General features: G+C 45.8%; 1 protein-coding gene across 4 annotated transcripts; it reads right to left on the bottom strand.

Moving 5' to 3' along the window:
* Positions 1-1444: 1444 nt before the first annotated feature.
* Positions 1445-14624, bottom strand: LOC109885017 (E3 ubiquitin-protein ligase TRIM39). Of its 4 annotated transcripts, XM_031817583.1 has the most exons (6): positions 14500-14624; positions 10295-10389; positions 6696-6809; positions 6131-6617; positions 5607-5991; positions 1811-3948 (listed from the first exon to the last, which is right to left on the bottom strand). In XM_031817583.1, exons 2-6 carry the CDS (start codon positions 10330-10332, stop codon positions 3404-3406), a joined length of 1569 nt encoding a protein of 522 aa, XP_031673443.1. In that variant the 5' UTR covers positions 10333-10389; positions 14500-14624; the 3' UTR covers positions 1811-3403. The 4 variants fall into 4 exon arrangements, with proteins under 4 accessions (XP_020332484.2, XP_020332482.2, XP_020332478.2 ...); XM_020476895.2 differs by lacking the exon at positions 10295-10389 and having other exon boundaries at positions 1445-3948; positions 14500-14591; XM_020476893.2 differs by lacking the exons at positions 10295-10389; positions 14500-14624 and adding an exon at positions 6956-6970 and having other exon boundaries at positions 1445-3948.
* Between the last annotated feature and the right edge of the window lie 582 nt (positions 14625-15206).

The following is a 15206-nucleotide window of genomic DNA, read 5'->3' as shown; positions in this document are numbered from 1 at the left end:
TATTTAAACAGAAAATACACAGGTTAATTTGCTGACATTTTCCTACATCAAAACGTTCCCATCGGGTGTATCAATAGAAGCCCCACTCGTGACTGGCCTGCAGGTCAGCGATGTCAGCCAATGCTGTCAGGATTTGGAAGTGTTTATCTGATGGAGCTCAGCTGTTCTGAGAGTCGTTACTATGGAGACGTGCTTGGAGGAACAGACGATGATGCTATCTAACAGCAAATGGCCTTTTAAATAAGCTAACCCCAAGACTCTTTCTCAATTCATTTTTACTTGATTCCTCATATCCTCTCTGCTCACCTCCTTCTCAAAACACATTGGACAAGAAGATCTGAGTGGAGTGACCATGGATCTTCTCCTCCAATCAGGTTGAATTATGAGTCCAACTCTTACCTTTTTATCCCAACCGCTGACCCCTGGACTATAAAGCTAACGCTTCACAACAACTAGCTGAAGTACATCAACAAGTCTGATGTCACATCTGTTCTTCCTGCATGGCCAGGCCATCTAGTGACAACTAGTGACTACAACTATTTAACAGAAGAGCAGCTGTTCTGTGTTACAGAAGAGAAAATAAACAGTAACAAACAGCCCCTCCTTGGACACCAAATACTTCTGTAACCACACACTGACGTGGAAGGATGCACGACTGGAGAGTTTATATTAGTTGATGAGAGAATATCGAGCAGTTGAGTTTCTTTCAGTTTGATTAGTGTCATTATCTCCTAATCTAAGCTTCTTTCTCATGTCTCTCTACAGTTGTGTTAACAACAGTGACTTTCTCATGTCTCTCTCTACAGTTTTGTTAACAACAGTGACTTTCTCATGTCTCTCTACAGTTTTGTTAACAACAGTGACTTTCTCATGTCTCTCTACAGTTTTGTTAACAACAGTGACTTTCTCATGTCTCTCTACAGATTTGTTAACAACAGTGACTTTCTCATGTCTCTCTACAGTTTTGTTAACAACAGTGACTTTCTCATGTCTCTCTACAGTTGTGTTAACAACAGTGACTTTCTCATGTCTCTCTACAGTTGTGTTAACAACAGTGACTTTCTCATGTCTCTCTACAGTTGTGTTAACAACAGTGACTTTCTCATGTCTCTCTCTACAGTTTTGTTAACAACAGTGACTTTCTCATGTCTCTCTACAGTTGTGTTAACAACAGTGGCTTTCTCATGTCTCTCTCTACAGTTGTGTTAACAACACCGGCTTTCCCATAGAGGGCACTGAGTCTGAGTCATCACTAGGGTAAACAGACACCCACTCTATCAGCGACAGTGCCTTTAGAGAAAGGAGGGAGGGAAGAGAGGGGATAGGCTGAGAGAAGGAAGGTATAGAGTAAGGAGAAGAAGAGAGGGAGGAGAGAGGAAGCAGGAGAGAGGAGGGAGAGAAAGGGCAGGTAGAGGCAGATAGAAGGACTCCTCTGAGATGAGAGTCAATTAAATTCAAAACAACTTTATTAGGAAAGGCATATTCAGTTTACAAGTGTAAATATCAACATCAAAACCAGACCTCTCTCTCCAATATAATACATCCTCCTTTAGACAGCACACTATGAATGTGGTGGTTGAGTAGGTAACCCTCCCCTCAGCTTCCATCCACCTCTACTCAGTAGTTCCTCAGTCACATTAACAGTGTCTATCTGAGTGAAGTCTGATCTCTCTCTGGAGGCTGGAGATCGATGCGCTGTGATGATTCTAAGATAAGAAAACTCTAGGTGGCTAATCAATGATGCTAACAGCCCAGCCTGCTAAGTCCAGCATGAACCCAACTGTGTGTGCAGAAACCAAATGGCAATCTCTTAAATCTTGCTTGAAAAACACTCTTCCAATAAGGGTTTTAATTGAAGGCTGACTTGAGGATGTGAAATGTTATCCTCATCTGCATTCTCAAAGCTACATAACAACATTACTACAATGTTGCTCCGGTAAGCATGAAGTACATTATTGCACTTAATGGACTGTAGGGAAACAACACCATCTTGTGGCTGTACATTGACATAGAAAACGTTGACTTGTACTGAAATAGGTGCCGGTACTGTTTATATTTAGGTGCAGGAACTCCACAATACTTTGGAGCTAATATTCTATAAGAGGTACAGGAGCTCAAGTAGAACATTTGAGGTGCCGGTACTCAGCTCAGGTGAACTCCTGCACAAGTCAAGCACTGCAGGTGACTGCCAAAATAATGGAAACACCTGAGTAAATGTGGGATACAAAGAATATTGAAAGCAGGTACTGTACGTCCACACAGGTGAGGTTCCTGAGTTAATTAAGCAATTAACAGCCCATCATGCTTAGGGTCATGTATAAAAATGCTGGGCGGGACATTATTTGGCTACCATGGCTATGACCCATAGGATGACAATGCCCCCATCCACAGAGCACGAGTGGTCACTGAATGGTTTGGTCACTGAATGGTTTGATGAGCATGAAAACGATGTAAACCAGATGCCATGGCCGTCTCAGTCACCAGATCTCAACACAATTGAACACTTATGAGAGATTCTGGAGCAGCACCTGAGACATCGTTTTTCATCACCACCAATAAAACATAAAATGATGGAATTTCTTGTGGAAGAATGATGTCGCATCCCTCCAGTAGAGTTTCAGACACTTGTAGAATCTATGCCAAGATGCATTGAAGCTGTTCTGGCTCGTGGTGGCACAAGGCCCTACTAAATCACTTTATGTTGGTGATTCTTTCATTTTGGCAGTTACCTGTACGTTACTGATGCTGAACTGACTGCTCCATTCAAATCAACGTTTACTGTCATATGCACAGGATACAGCGTAGTGTACACAGTGCAATGAAATGATTCCTTGCAAGCTCTCCTAGTTCAACAGCCCAAAAAAGTATTCAACTAAAATATAGTACGAAACATAATCATGCAGGACAGTATTGAATGATTGTAGTAAGTCATGTAATAATGTAACTTCAGGGGTTTACTGACCATATGACAGTTCATACAGACCTGTGCTTCCTGTTGTATTTATTGGACTGTTTGTTTTCATTCTTCCTAATGTCATGTTATATCAGGAAGAAGAGTGTGGATCTCGTCCACTAAGAGGATATGGTCCACAGAGATAGATGGACAAGTAGGTCTTATTGGATGACATTATGAGGAAGATGACCAGCACTGGCAAACTGGGATTTACTATGTTAACACTTCATTTATTTAACCTTATCCACAAAATAACTTAGTTCTGCATTAATAACTGTAATTGAATGATTACATTATCAGGAAAAGTTATTGTATTATAAATGTAAAAAGTGAATACATTATCTGCTGATTTATATAATATGTTTTACATTACAATGAATTATTACATTATTTGATCACTATTACATTATCAGTTATGTTAACAGTATTTCTATGTTTGGTATAAACCAGTCAGTCAGTGACATCTACAGGAGTGATGACCAGTGGGGTTGTGTTTTGACCAGTGTAATTATTACCAGGGCTGAAGAATGGATAGAGTTTCTCAGTGAAGGTACAGCCAGTAAAAGAGTGGATATGAGACCTGGCCTCCACATTATAGAAGGAGACCCGACCTTCCTCATAATCCACAAACACCCCCACCTTCTGGACCTCCTCTCTAAGGAAGATGGGGACAGTGGGGACAGCGCCAGCCCAGTACTGTCCATTCCTCAGCATCACAGTCCAGTATCCATCCTCAGGATTCAGGTAAATCGTCCCCTTCAGGTTGATGGACTTCTTGGCCACTCCTAAACACCAGCCAGTCTTCCCCTTCACCTGCACCTCATAGTAGAATCTCCCTGAGGAGAAACTCTCCTTTCCCACGACACAGACAGAGATATCAAACCTCTCTGGGTTGTCAGGGAGATCCTGCCATGCATCTCCACATCTAACTTGTTTCCTGTCTTCAGACAGGATGAGTTTGGGATGTGCTGTATCAGGATCAAGAGTCACATCCACTGTGGAGAGAAACACACTTTATTAGAATTAGAAAATATCAGTGGAGATAGAGTAACATACAGGACTGTTGAGTCTAACTGAAGAGTAACATACAGGACTGTTGAGTCTAACTGAAGAGTAACATACAGGACTGTTGAGTCTAACTGAAGAGTAACATACAGGACTGTTGAGTCTAACTGAAGAGTAACATACAGGACTGTTGAGTCTAACTGAAGAGTAACATACAGGACTGTTGAGTCTAACTGAGGAGTAACATACAGGACTGTTGAGTCTAACTGAAGAGTAACATACAGGACTGTTGAGTCTAACTGAAGAGTAACATACAGGACTGTTGAGTCTAACTGAAGAGTAACATACAGGACTGTTGAGTCTAACTGAAGAGTAACATACAGGACTGTTGAGTCTAACTGAAGAGTAACATACAGGACTGTTGAGTCTAACTGAAGAGTAACATACAGGACTGTTGAGTCTAACTGAAGAGTAACATACAGGACTGTTGAGTCTAACTGAAGAGTAACATACAGGACTGTTGAGTCTAACTGAAGAGTAACATACAGGACTGTTGAGTCTAACTGAAGAGTAACATACAGGACTGTTGAGTCTAACTGAAGAGTAACATACAGGACTGTTGAGTCTAACTGAAGAGTAACATACAGGACTGTTGAGTCTAACTGAAGAGTAACATACAGGACTGTTGAGTCTAACTGAGGAGTAACATACAGGACTGTTGAGTCTAACTGAAGAGTAACATACAGGACTGTTGAGTCTAACTGAAGAGTAACCTACAGGACTGTTGAGTCTAACTGAAGAGTAACATACAGGACTGTTGAGTCTAACTGAAGAGTAACATACAGGACTGTTGAGTCTAACTGAAGAGTAACATACAGGACTGTTGAGTCTAACTGAAGAGTAACATACAGGACTGTTGAGTCTAACTGAAGAGTAACATACAGGACTGTTGAGTCTAACTGAGGAGTAACATACAGGACTGTTGAGTCTAACTGAAGAGTAACATACAGGACTGTTGAGTCTAACTGAAGAGTAACATACAGGACTGTTGAGTCTAACTGAGGATTAACATACAGGACTGTTGAGTCTAACTGAGGATTAACATACAGGACTGTTGAGTCTAACTGAAGAGTAACATACAGGACTGTTGAGTCTAACTGAAGAGTAACATACAGGACTGTTGAGTCTAACTGAGGAGTAACATACAGGACTGTTGAGTCTAACTGAAGAGTAACATACAGGACTGTTGAGTCTAACTGAAGAGTAACATACAGGACTGTTGAGTCTAACTGAAGAGTAACATACAGGACTGTTGAGTCTAACTGAAGAGTAACATACAGGACTGTTGAGTCTAACTGAGGATTAACATACAGGACTGTTGAGTCTAACTGAGGATTAACATACAGGACTGTTGAGTCTAACTGTCAAAATTATTTTCTGATTGTTTCAAGATCTAAAATATAAAAGGTAACACTTTACTTGAATGGGGTATACTTCAGACATTTATAAATCATTATGAAACCATTTATAACACCATGAGTGTTGAACTATCATTCATAAGAACCTGTTAACAATACTATCTAATAACCTGCTACTACCTTAAAAAATCTAGACTGTCACTTGAAGGAGTCATTATTGTCATACTAACCATAGTCCATGGTCATATTCTTCAGGTTGCTTCTCACATACTCAGCCTCTCTCTGTTGCTGTGGGTCTGAGATGAGATTAGCTGTGATCTTATTCAGAGCAGCAGTTCTGATGTCCACCAGCTCTTTCTCAAATGTTGCCTCTTGTTTTAACACAGCATTCGTTTTACTGAGTTCACGAACAACATGTTTAAGATTAGAGTTCTCCTGCTGCAAGTCTGAGTAGAACTTAGAGATGTTCTTCACTTCAGAGACAAGAGTTTTAGTTTTAGGGTTCTTCTTCAGATCAGAAAGTCCCTCATCAGAATCTTCTTCCTCCTCTTTAACTTCTGTCATCTTTTTAGAGACACCTTCTCTCTCCTCCTCCTCAGTCTCCATAGTCTCCTCCTTAAGAGAAAACATGAAACACACAGTTCAGGTAATATAATACATTCACAGTTCAGTTCATCTCATTCTAATAGTGTTATAAGTGCTTGTAGATAAGTGTTTTTAGTCATTTCACATAGTGTATTGTTAATGACAGCACCTCTTTGATTCTCTCTGTCTGTCCAGTGTTGCCTTGGTGACCTTTGTGTCCCCCGTCTCCAGTGACCTCAGCCAGGGTGTGTCTCTGCAGTGCTGGGACAGTGTAGTGCTGCCTGATGTGGCTCTCACAGTAGGAGACAGTGCAGGTCAGACAGGACTTCACAGCTCTGAGCTTCTGTCCAGAGCAGATATCACAGGCCACGTCCCCAGGCCCAGCATAGCCCAGAGCAGGGAGGGCAGGACTGAAGCCTGCCTGCTGGAGCCCCTGGAGCAACCTGGCCAAGGCTGTGTTAGTGCAGAGCACTGGCCGGTCTCTGGATCTCTTACTGCACTGGAGACACACATAGTCTCCTTCAGGGCCGGGCTGGACCCAGTATGTGCTGATGCACTGCCTGCAGTAACTGTGTCCACAGGGAATGGAGACCGGGTCCCTCAGCAACTCTGAACACACAGAACATCTGAACTGATCCTCAGTCAGCAGACTGGCACTGAGAAAGAGAGAGAAAGAGAGAGAGTGTTTTTTTTCTTTTTTTTCTTTTTTTTAAGCTACTAATTTCAACACTCACCTCAAATCAGGGGTCAAGGGTTCTCTTTTAAAACCATATGGTTGCTCCATTGACCTGGCACTATTCATAGAGAGACAGCTGGGAGCAGGAGACTCCATTCTCTCCCGCTTGGCTCTGCAATTCATACAAATGATAGTTATCTGTAGTGATATCATCACATCATCTTCTGTGTTGTCTTAAAGTGAAAGCAGATGAAACGGCAATAAAACACAGCCATCCTGATCACCTTCCACATCAGACTCCCCCTCTCTCTGACTCACCTGCTACTCATGACTCCAGGGTCTCCCTCAGACTCCCCCTCTCTCTGACTCACCTCCTACTCATGACTCCAGGGTCTCCCTCAGACTCCCCCTCTCTCTGACTCACCTCCTACTCATGACTCCAGGGTCTCCCTCAGACTCCACCTCTCTCTGACTCACCTCCTACTCATGACTCCAGGGTCTCCCTCAGACTCCCCCTCTCTCTGACTCACCTCCTACTCATGACTCCAGGGTCTCCCTCAGACTCCCCCTCTCTCTGACTCACCTCCTACTCATGACTCCAGGGTCTCCCTCAGACTCCCCCTCTCTCTGACTCACCTCCTACTCATGACTCCAGGGTCTCCCTCAGACTCCCCCTCTCTCTGACTCACCTCCTACTCATGACTCCAGGGTCTCCCTCAGACTCCCCCTCTCTCTGACTCACCTCCTACTCATGACTCCAGGGTCTCCCTCAGACTCCCCCTCTCTCTGACTCACCTCCTACTCATGACTCCAGGGTCTCCCTCAGACTCCCCCTCTCTCTGACTCACCTCCTACTCATGACTCCAGGGTCTCCCTCAGACTCCCCCTCTCTCTGACTCACCTCATACTCATGACTCCAGGGTCTCCCTCAGACTCCACCTCTCTCTGACTCACCTGCTACTCATGACTCCAGGGTCTCCCTCAGACTCCCCCTCTCTCTGACTCACCTCCTACTCATGACTCCAGGGTCTCCCTCAGACTCCCCCTCTCTCTGACTCACCTCCTACTCATGACTCCAGGGTCTCCCTCAGACTCCCCCTCTCTCTGACTCACCTCCTACTCATGACTCCAGGGTCTCCCTCAGACTCCACCTCTCTCTGACTCACCTCCTACTCATGACTCCAGGGTCTCCCTCAGGCTCCACCTCTCTCTGACTCACCTCCTACTCATGACTCCAGGGTCTCCCTCAGACTCCCCCTCTCTCTGACTCACCTCCTACTCATGACTCCAGGGTCTCCCTCAGACTCCACCTCTCTCTGACTCACCTCCTACTCATGACTCCAGGGTCTCCCTCAGACTCCCCCTCTCTCTGACTCACCTCCTACTCATGACTCCAGGGTCTCCCTCAGACTCCCCCTCTCTCTGACTCACCTCCTACTCATGACTCCAGGGTCTCCCTCAGACTCCCCCTCTCTCTGACTCACCTCCTACTCATGACTCCAGGGTCTCCCTCAGACTCCCCCTCTCTCTGACTCACCTCCTACTCATGACTCCAGGGTCTCCCTCAGACTCCCCCTCTCTCTGACTCACCTCATACTCATGACTCCAGGGTCTCCCTCAGACTCCACCTCTCTCTGACTCACCTGCTACTCATGACTCCAGGGTCTCCCTCAGACTCCCCCTCTCTCTGACTCACCTCCTACTCATGACTCCAGGGTCTCCCTCAGACTCCCCCTCTCTCTGACTCACCTCCTACTCATGACTCCAGGGTCTCCCTCAGACTCCCCCTCTCTCTGACTCACCTCCTACTCATGACTCCAGGGTCTCCCTCAGACTCCCCCTCTCTCTGACTCACCTCCTACTCATGACTCCAGGGTCTCCCTCAGACTCCCCCTCTCTCTGACTCACCTCCTACTCATGACTCCAGGGTCTCCCTCAGACTCCCCCTCTCTCTGACTCACCTCCTACTCATGACTCCAGGGTCTCCCTCAGACTCCACCTCTCTCTGACTCACCTCCTACTCATGACTCCAGGGTCTCCCTCAGACTCCCCCTCTCTCTGACTCACCTCCTACTCATGACTCCAGGGTCTCCCTCAGAATCCCCCTCTCTCTGACTCACCTGCTACTCATGACTCCAGGGTCTCCCTCAGACTCCCCCTCTCTCTGACTCACCTCCTACTCATGACTCCAGGGTCTCCCTCAGACTCCCCCTCTCTCTGACTCACCTCCTACTCATGACTCCAGCGTCTCCCTCAGACTCCCCCTCTCTCTGACTCACCTCCTACTCATGACTCCAGGGTCTCCCTCAGACTCCCCCTCTCTCTGACTCACCTCCTACTCATGACTCCAGGGTCTCCCTCAGACTCCCCCTCTCTCTGACTCACCTCCTACTCATGACTCCAGGGTCTCCCTCAGACTCCCCCTCTCTCTGACTCACCTGCTACTCATGACTCCAGGGTCTCCCTCAGACTCCACCTCTCTCTGACTCACCTCCTACTCATGACTCCAGGGTCTCCCTCAGACTCCCCCTCTCTCTGACTCACCTCCTACTCATGACTCCAGGGTCTCCCTCAGACTCCCCCTCTCTCTGACTCACCTGCTACTCATGACTCCAGGGTCTCCCTCAGACTCCACCTCTCTCTGACTCACCTGCTACTCATGACTCCAGGGTCTCCCTCAGACTCCACCTCTCTCTGACTCACCTCCTACTCATGACTCCAGGGTCTCCCTCAGACTCCACCTCTCTCTGACTCACCTCCTACTCATGACTCCAGGGTCTCCCTCAGACTCCCCCTCTCTCTGATTCACCTCCTACTCATGACTCCAGGGTCTCCCTCAGACTCCCCCTCTCTCTGACTCACCTCCTGCTCATGACTCCAGGGTCTCCCTCAGACTCCCCCTCTCTCTGACTCACCTCCTACTCATGACTCCAGGGTCTCCCTCAGACTCCCCCTCTCTCTGACTCACCTGCTACTCATGACTCCAGGGTCTCCCTCAGACTCCACCTCTCTCTGACTCACCTGCTACTCATGACTCGAGGGTCTCCCTCAGGCTCCCCCTCTCTCTGACTCACCTGCTACTCATGACTCCAGGGTCTCCCTCAGACTCCCCCTCTCTCTGACTCACCTGCTACTCATGACTCCAGGGTCTCCCTCAGACTCCCCCTCTCTCTGACTCACCTGCTACTCATGACTCCAGGGTCTCCCTCAGGCTCCCCCTCTCTCTGACTCACCTGCTACTCATGACTCCAGGGTCTCCCTCAGGCTCCACCTCTCTCTGACTCACCTGCTACTCATGACTCCAGGGTCTCCCTCAGGCTCCACCTCTCTCTGACTCACCTGCTACTCATGACTCCAGGGTCTCCCTCAGGCTCCACCTCTCTCTGACTCACCTCCTACTCATGACTCCAGGGTCTCCCTCAGACTCCACCTCTCTCTGACTCACCTCCTACTCAGGACTCCAGGGTCTCCCTCAGACTCCCCCTCTCTCTGACTCACCTCCTCCTCATGACTCCAGGGTCTGCCTCAGACTCCCCCTCTCTCTGACTCACCTGCTACTCATGACTCCAGGGTCTCCCTCAGACTCCCCCTCTCTCTGACTCACCTGCTACTCATGACTCCAGGGTCTCCCTCAGACTCCCTCTCTCTCTGACTCACCTGCTACTCATGACTCCAGGGTCTCCCTCAGGCTCCATACAGTCTAATGTCTGATTTAGACTCTGGACTGCTCAGACAGATCTCACTCAGAAAACCTATCCAGTAAACATAAACAGTTATGTCTATATATACAGTCGTGGCCAAACCTTTTGAGAATGTCACAAGTTTTAATTTACACAAAGTTTCCTGCTTCGGTGTCTTTAGATATTTTTGTTAGATGTTACTATGTAATAGTGAAGTATAATTACAAGCATTTCATAAGTGTAAAAGGCTTTTATTGACAATTACATGATGTCACGACTCCCCTGCCTGTTCGGTCGGTGCTCGGCGGTCGTCGTCGCCGGTCTGCTAGCCGCCACCGATCCCTTTTTCCTTTTCTGTTAGTTTAGTCTTATTAGTTGCACCTGTTCCTTTTTGTGTTTCTTGATTTTTGTCTACTTCAACCTGTTAGGCCCACTTAGGTTTGTGCCTACTTCAACCTGTTAGGCCCGCTTAGGTTTGTGTCTACTTCAACCTGTTAGGCCCGCTTAGGTTTGTGTCTACTTCAACCTGTTAGGCCCGCTTAGGTTTGTGTCTACTTCAACCTGTTAGGCCCGCTTAGGTTTGTGTCTACTTCAACCTGTTAGGCCCGCTTAGGTTGTGTCTACTTCAACCTGTTAGGCCCGCTTAGGTTTGTGTCTACTTCAACCTGTTAGGCCCGCTTAGGTTTGTGTCTACTTCAACCTGTTAGGCCTGCTTAGGTTTGTGTCTACTTCAACCTGTTAGGCCTGCTTAGGTTTGTGTCTACTTCAACCTGTTAGGCCCGCTTAGGTTTGTGTCTACTTCAACCTGTTAGGCCCGCTTAGGTTTGTGTCTACTTCAACCTGTTAGGCCTGCTTAGGTTTGTGTCTACTTCAACCTGTTAGGCCTGCTTAGGTTTGTGTCTACTTCAACCTGTTAGGCCCGCTTAGGTTTGTGTCTACTTCAACCTGTTAGGCCCGCTTAGGTTTGTGTCTACTTCAACCTGTTAGGCCCGCTTAGGTTTGTGTCTACTTCAACCTGTTAGGCCCGCTTAGGTTTGTGTCTACTTCAACCTGTTAGGCCTGCTTAGGTTTGTGGCTACTTCAACCTGTTAGGCCTGCTTAGGTTGTGTCTACTTCAACCTGTTAGGCCTGCTTAGGTTTGTGTCTACTTCAACCTGTTAGGCCCGCTTAGGTTTGTGTCTACTTCAACCTGTTAGGCCCGCTTAGGTTTGTGTCTACTTCAACCTGTTAGGCCCGCCTAGGTTTGTGTCTACTTCAACCTGTTAGGCCCGCTTAGGTTTGTGTCTACTTCAACCTGTTAGGCCTGCTTAGGTTTGTGTCTACTTCAACCTGTTAGGCCTGCTTAGGTTTGTGTCTACTTCAACCTGTTAGGCCTGCTTAGGTTTGTGTCTACTTCAACCTGTTAGGCCTGCTTAGGTTTGTGTCTACTTCAACCTGTTAGGCCCGCTTAGGTTTGTGTCTACTTCAACCTGTTAGGCCCGCTTAGGTTTGTGTCTACTTCAACCTGTTAGGCCTGCTAAGGTTTGTGTCTACTTCAACCTGTTAGGCCCGCCTAGGTTTGTGTCTACTTCAACCTGTTAGGCCCGCTTAGGTTTGTGTCTACTTCAACCTGTTAGGCCCGCTTAGGTTTGTGTCTACTTCAACCTGTTAGGCCCGCTTAGGTTTGTGTCTACTTCAACCTGTTAGGCCCGCTTAGGTTTGTGTCTACTTCAACCTGTTAGGCCCGCTTAGGTTTGTGTCTACTTCAACCTGTTAGGCCCGCTTAGGTTTGTGTCTACTTCAACCTGTTAGGCCCGCTTAGGTTTGTGTCTACTTCAACCTGTTAGGCCCGCTTAGGTTTGTGTGGGATTGTTTTGTTACTCTGTTGGTTGTGTTATGCGCCCTGTATTTGGCGTGACCGTTTGTGCTGGAGAATAAATCATTACATTTCACCGAACCCTCTGCTTGCTGCGCCTGACTCCTACCCACCACTCCTAGTAAACCCTGACACATGAAGTTGATGCAAAGAGTCAATATTTGCAGTGTTGACCCTTCTTTTTCAAGACCTTTGCAATCCGCCCTGGCACGCTGTCAATTAACTTCTGGGCCACATCCTGACTGATGGCAGCCCATTCTTGCATAATCAATGCTTGGAGTTTGTCAGAATTTGTGGGTTTTGTTTGTCCACCCACCTCTTGAGGATTGACCACAAGTTCTCAAAGGGATTAAATCTTGGGAGTTTCCTGCCATGGACACAAAATATTGATATTTTGTTCCCCAAGCCACTTAGTTATCACTTTGCCTTTTGGCAAGGTGCTCCATCATGCTGGAAAAGGCATTGTTCGTCACCAAACTGTTCCTGGATGGTTGGGAGAAGTTGCTCTCGGAGGATGTGTTGGTACCATTCTTTATTCATGGCTGTGTTCTTAGGCAAAATTGTGAGTGAGCCCACTCCCTTGGCTGAGAAGCAACCCCACACATGAATGGTCTCAGGATGCTTTACTGTTGGCATGACACAGGACTGATGGTAGCGCTCTCCTTGTCTTCTCCGGACAAGCTTTTTTCCGGATGCCCCAAACAATCGGAAAGGGGATTCATCAAAGAAAATGACTTTACCCCAGTCCTCAGCAGTCCAATCCCTGTACCTTTTGCAGAATATCAGTCTGTCCCTGATGTTTTTCCTGGAGAGAAGTGGCTTCTTTGCTGCCCTTCTTGGCACCAGGCCATCCTCCAAAAGTCTTCGCCTCACTGTGCGTGCAGATGCACTCACAACTGCCTGCTGCCATTCCTGAGCAAGCTCTGTACTGGTGGTGCCCCGATCCCGCAGCTGAATCAACTTTAGGAGACGGTCCTGGTGCTTGCTGGACATTCTTGGACTACCTGAAGCCTTCTTCACAATAATTGAACAGCTCTCCTTGAAGTTCTTGATGATCCGATAAATAGTTGATTTAGGTGCAACCTTACTGGCAGCAATATCCTTGCCTGTGAAGCCCTTTTTGTGCAAAGCAATGATGACAGCATGTGTTTCCTTGCAGGTAACCATGGTTGACAGAGGAAGAACAATGATTCCAAGCACCACCCTCCTTTTGAAACTTCCAGTCTGTTATTCGAACTCAATCAGCATGACAGAGTGATCTCCAGCCTTGACCTCGTCAACACTCACACCTGTGTTAACGAGAGAATCACTGACATGATGTCAGCTGGTGCTTTTGTGGCAGGGCTGAAATGCAGTGGAAATGTTTTGGGGGGGATTCAGTTCATTTGCATGGCAAAGAGGGACTTTGCAATTAATTGCAAAACTGAGGCAGCAGACATTGTGAAAATGAATATTTGTGTCATTCTCACAACTTTTTGCCATGACTATACAGGACAATATAAGACTATCTATAAGTAGTTTCATACAGCATTGTATCTTAGTAATCATGCATTATGTCACCCTTTATAAAGTACAGTTGCATTTTATCGACAAAATGTTACGTCACGTTTGGTAACGAACCCTATTATTATTTCACCCTTTATAGAGTAAGTGACATAAGCTCATAGATGACATGTGAATCATCTATGTAATGCTTAAATACTTCATGTATGTTATATAAAGCCTTTATAAGTGTAGTTAGTTTAAAGAGGAACCCTGCCTAAATCATCTGTAGCGATGTGAACTAGGCCCCGTGTTCATGTTTTCACCAATTGTGAAACAGGAAGAGGCTATATGTATATATATATATATATATGCGGAAGCTGGATGGTTGCGTACAAAATAAATAAAACATTTCAAGAATTCTATATATTTGTATTTCTTTACTTCTACAGATATATCATTGCCATTTAGAGATATTTGTAAGTGGTGTTACATGTAACCACCTTAGAAATATGTGTTTCCTCATACAATTCAAGCCTAGTGAGAGACCAATACTGAAACCCCCTTACTCTCCTGAAAACTACAGAATACAGCCAAAATGTACTGTGTCATTCATAGTCACTTTATACAGTATTTTAGGTAAACAAATTCAACATTTCAGTGGTATTTTTCACCAAAACTTTATCAGAACAATCAAATATGGAACAGGTTACATAACATAGGCCAACACCGTACGTCTAACACAGTGGGTACATACAGCACACTGTTTCATGGAATAAAGTCATGATAATACGTGTTTCTATAACACTTTAAAATATGAAGAAAGCATGAAATGTCTGACTTACCAATCTTTGCAAACAATTGGAACAGGAGTATCGGACTGTGTGCCCTCTAAAATGGCGTGTGTTGCAACTTTTACTTTCAGTTTCAGTATAACCGCTAAAGAGACCAAACTACATTCTGAAAACTGATCTACTGCTGGGTAGACCTATTGTAGCACAATGCCACCATCTAGTGGCCAGACGCTGAATCATTTTCGAAAATGTGTGATTTTAGATCGTTTTAAGAAAACATTTAAATTGACAATCAGATTGCTTATTATAAATTACTTAATATTTATGTATTGAAATATATATTATTACATTTGAGACATTTCTCACAAAGCTTCAGTCCACACAGTTGACTTTACTGATAAAGACAGCTGTGTCTTCTACTGACCAGCAGGCAGCACTAGCATACAGTGTTGAGCACTGACTCAGTAAGGCATTTCACTCACACACACATATGCACACAACACACACACAAACAATCATCGCAACCCAGTAACCTGTTGAGAAGGCACCGGTATGAGGTGCTAAGGGAGGGGTCGGTGTGTGTGTGTGTGTGTGTGTCAGGCCCTTGATCCCACCACTTAAATGACACTTCAGGAATTTTCTCTCTCCAGCCGTTTGTGATGTGCTGTGATTTAGAAATGAAAAACTGGTTATCCTGTAACAGCTTTGCAGGGAGCACCCACACACACTCATACACACATCACTGAACAGTATTATTG

The sequence above is a fragment of the Oncorhynchus kisutch genome, unplaced genomic scaffold (genome assembly GCF_002021735.2).
Source record: "Oncorhynchus kisutch isolate 150728-3 unplaced genomic scaffold, Okis_V2 scaffold1081, whole genome shotgun sequence".
Taxonomy (NCBI): Eukaryota; Metazoa; Chordata; class Actinopteri; order Salmoniformes; family Salmonidae; genus Oncorhynchus; species Oncorhynchus kisutch.
This window is presented reverse-complemented; position numbering and strand designations above follow the sequence as displayed.

Bases quoted from the DNA above. Each gene is read 5' to 3' on its own strand.
- LOC109885017 (XM_020476889.2), bottom strand. From the start codon at position 6,850: ATGATATCACTACAGATAACTATCATTTGTATGAATTGCAGAGCCAAG. The intron at 6,618-6,695 runs GTGAGTGTTGAA...TCTCTTTCTCAG, and splicing joins CCCTTGACCCCTGATTTGAG to TGCCAGTCTGCTGACTGAGG. The intron at 5,992-6,130 runs GTGCTGTCATTA...TTTTCTCTTAAG, and splicing joins AGACAGAGAGAATCAAAGAG to GAGGAGACTATGGAGACTGA.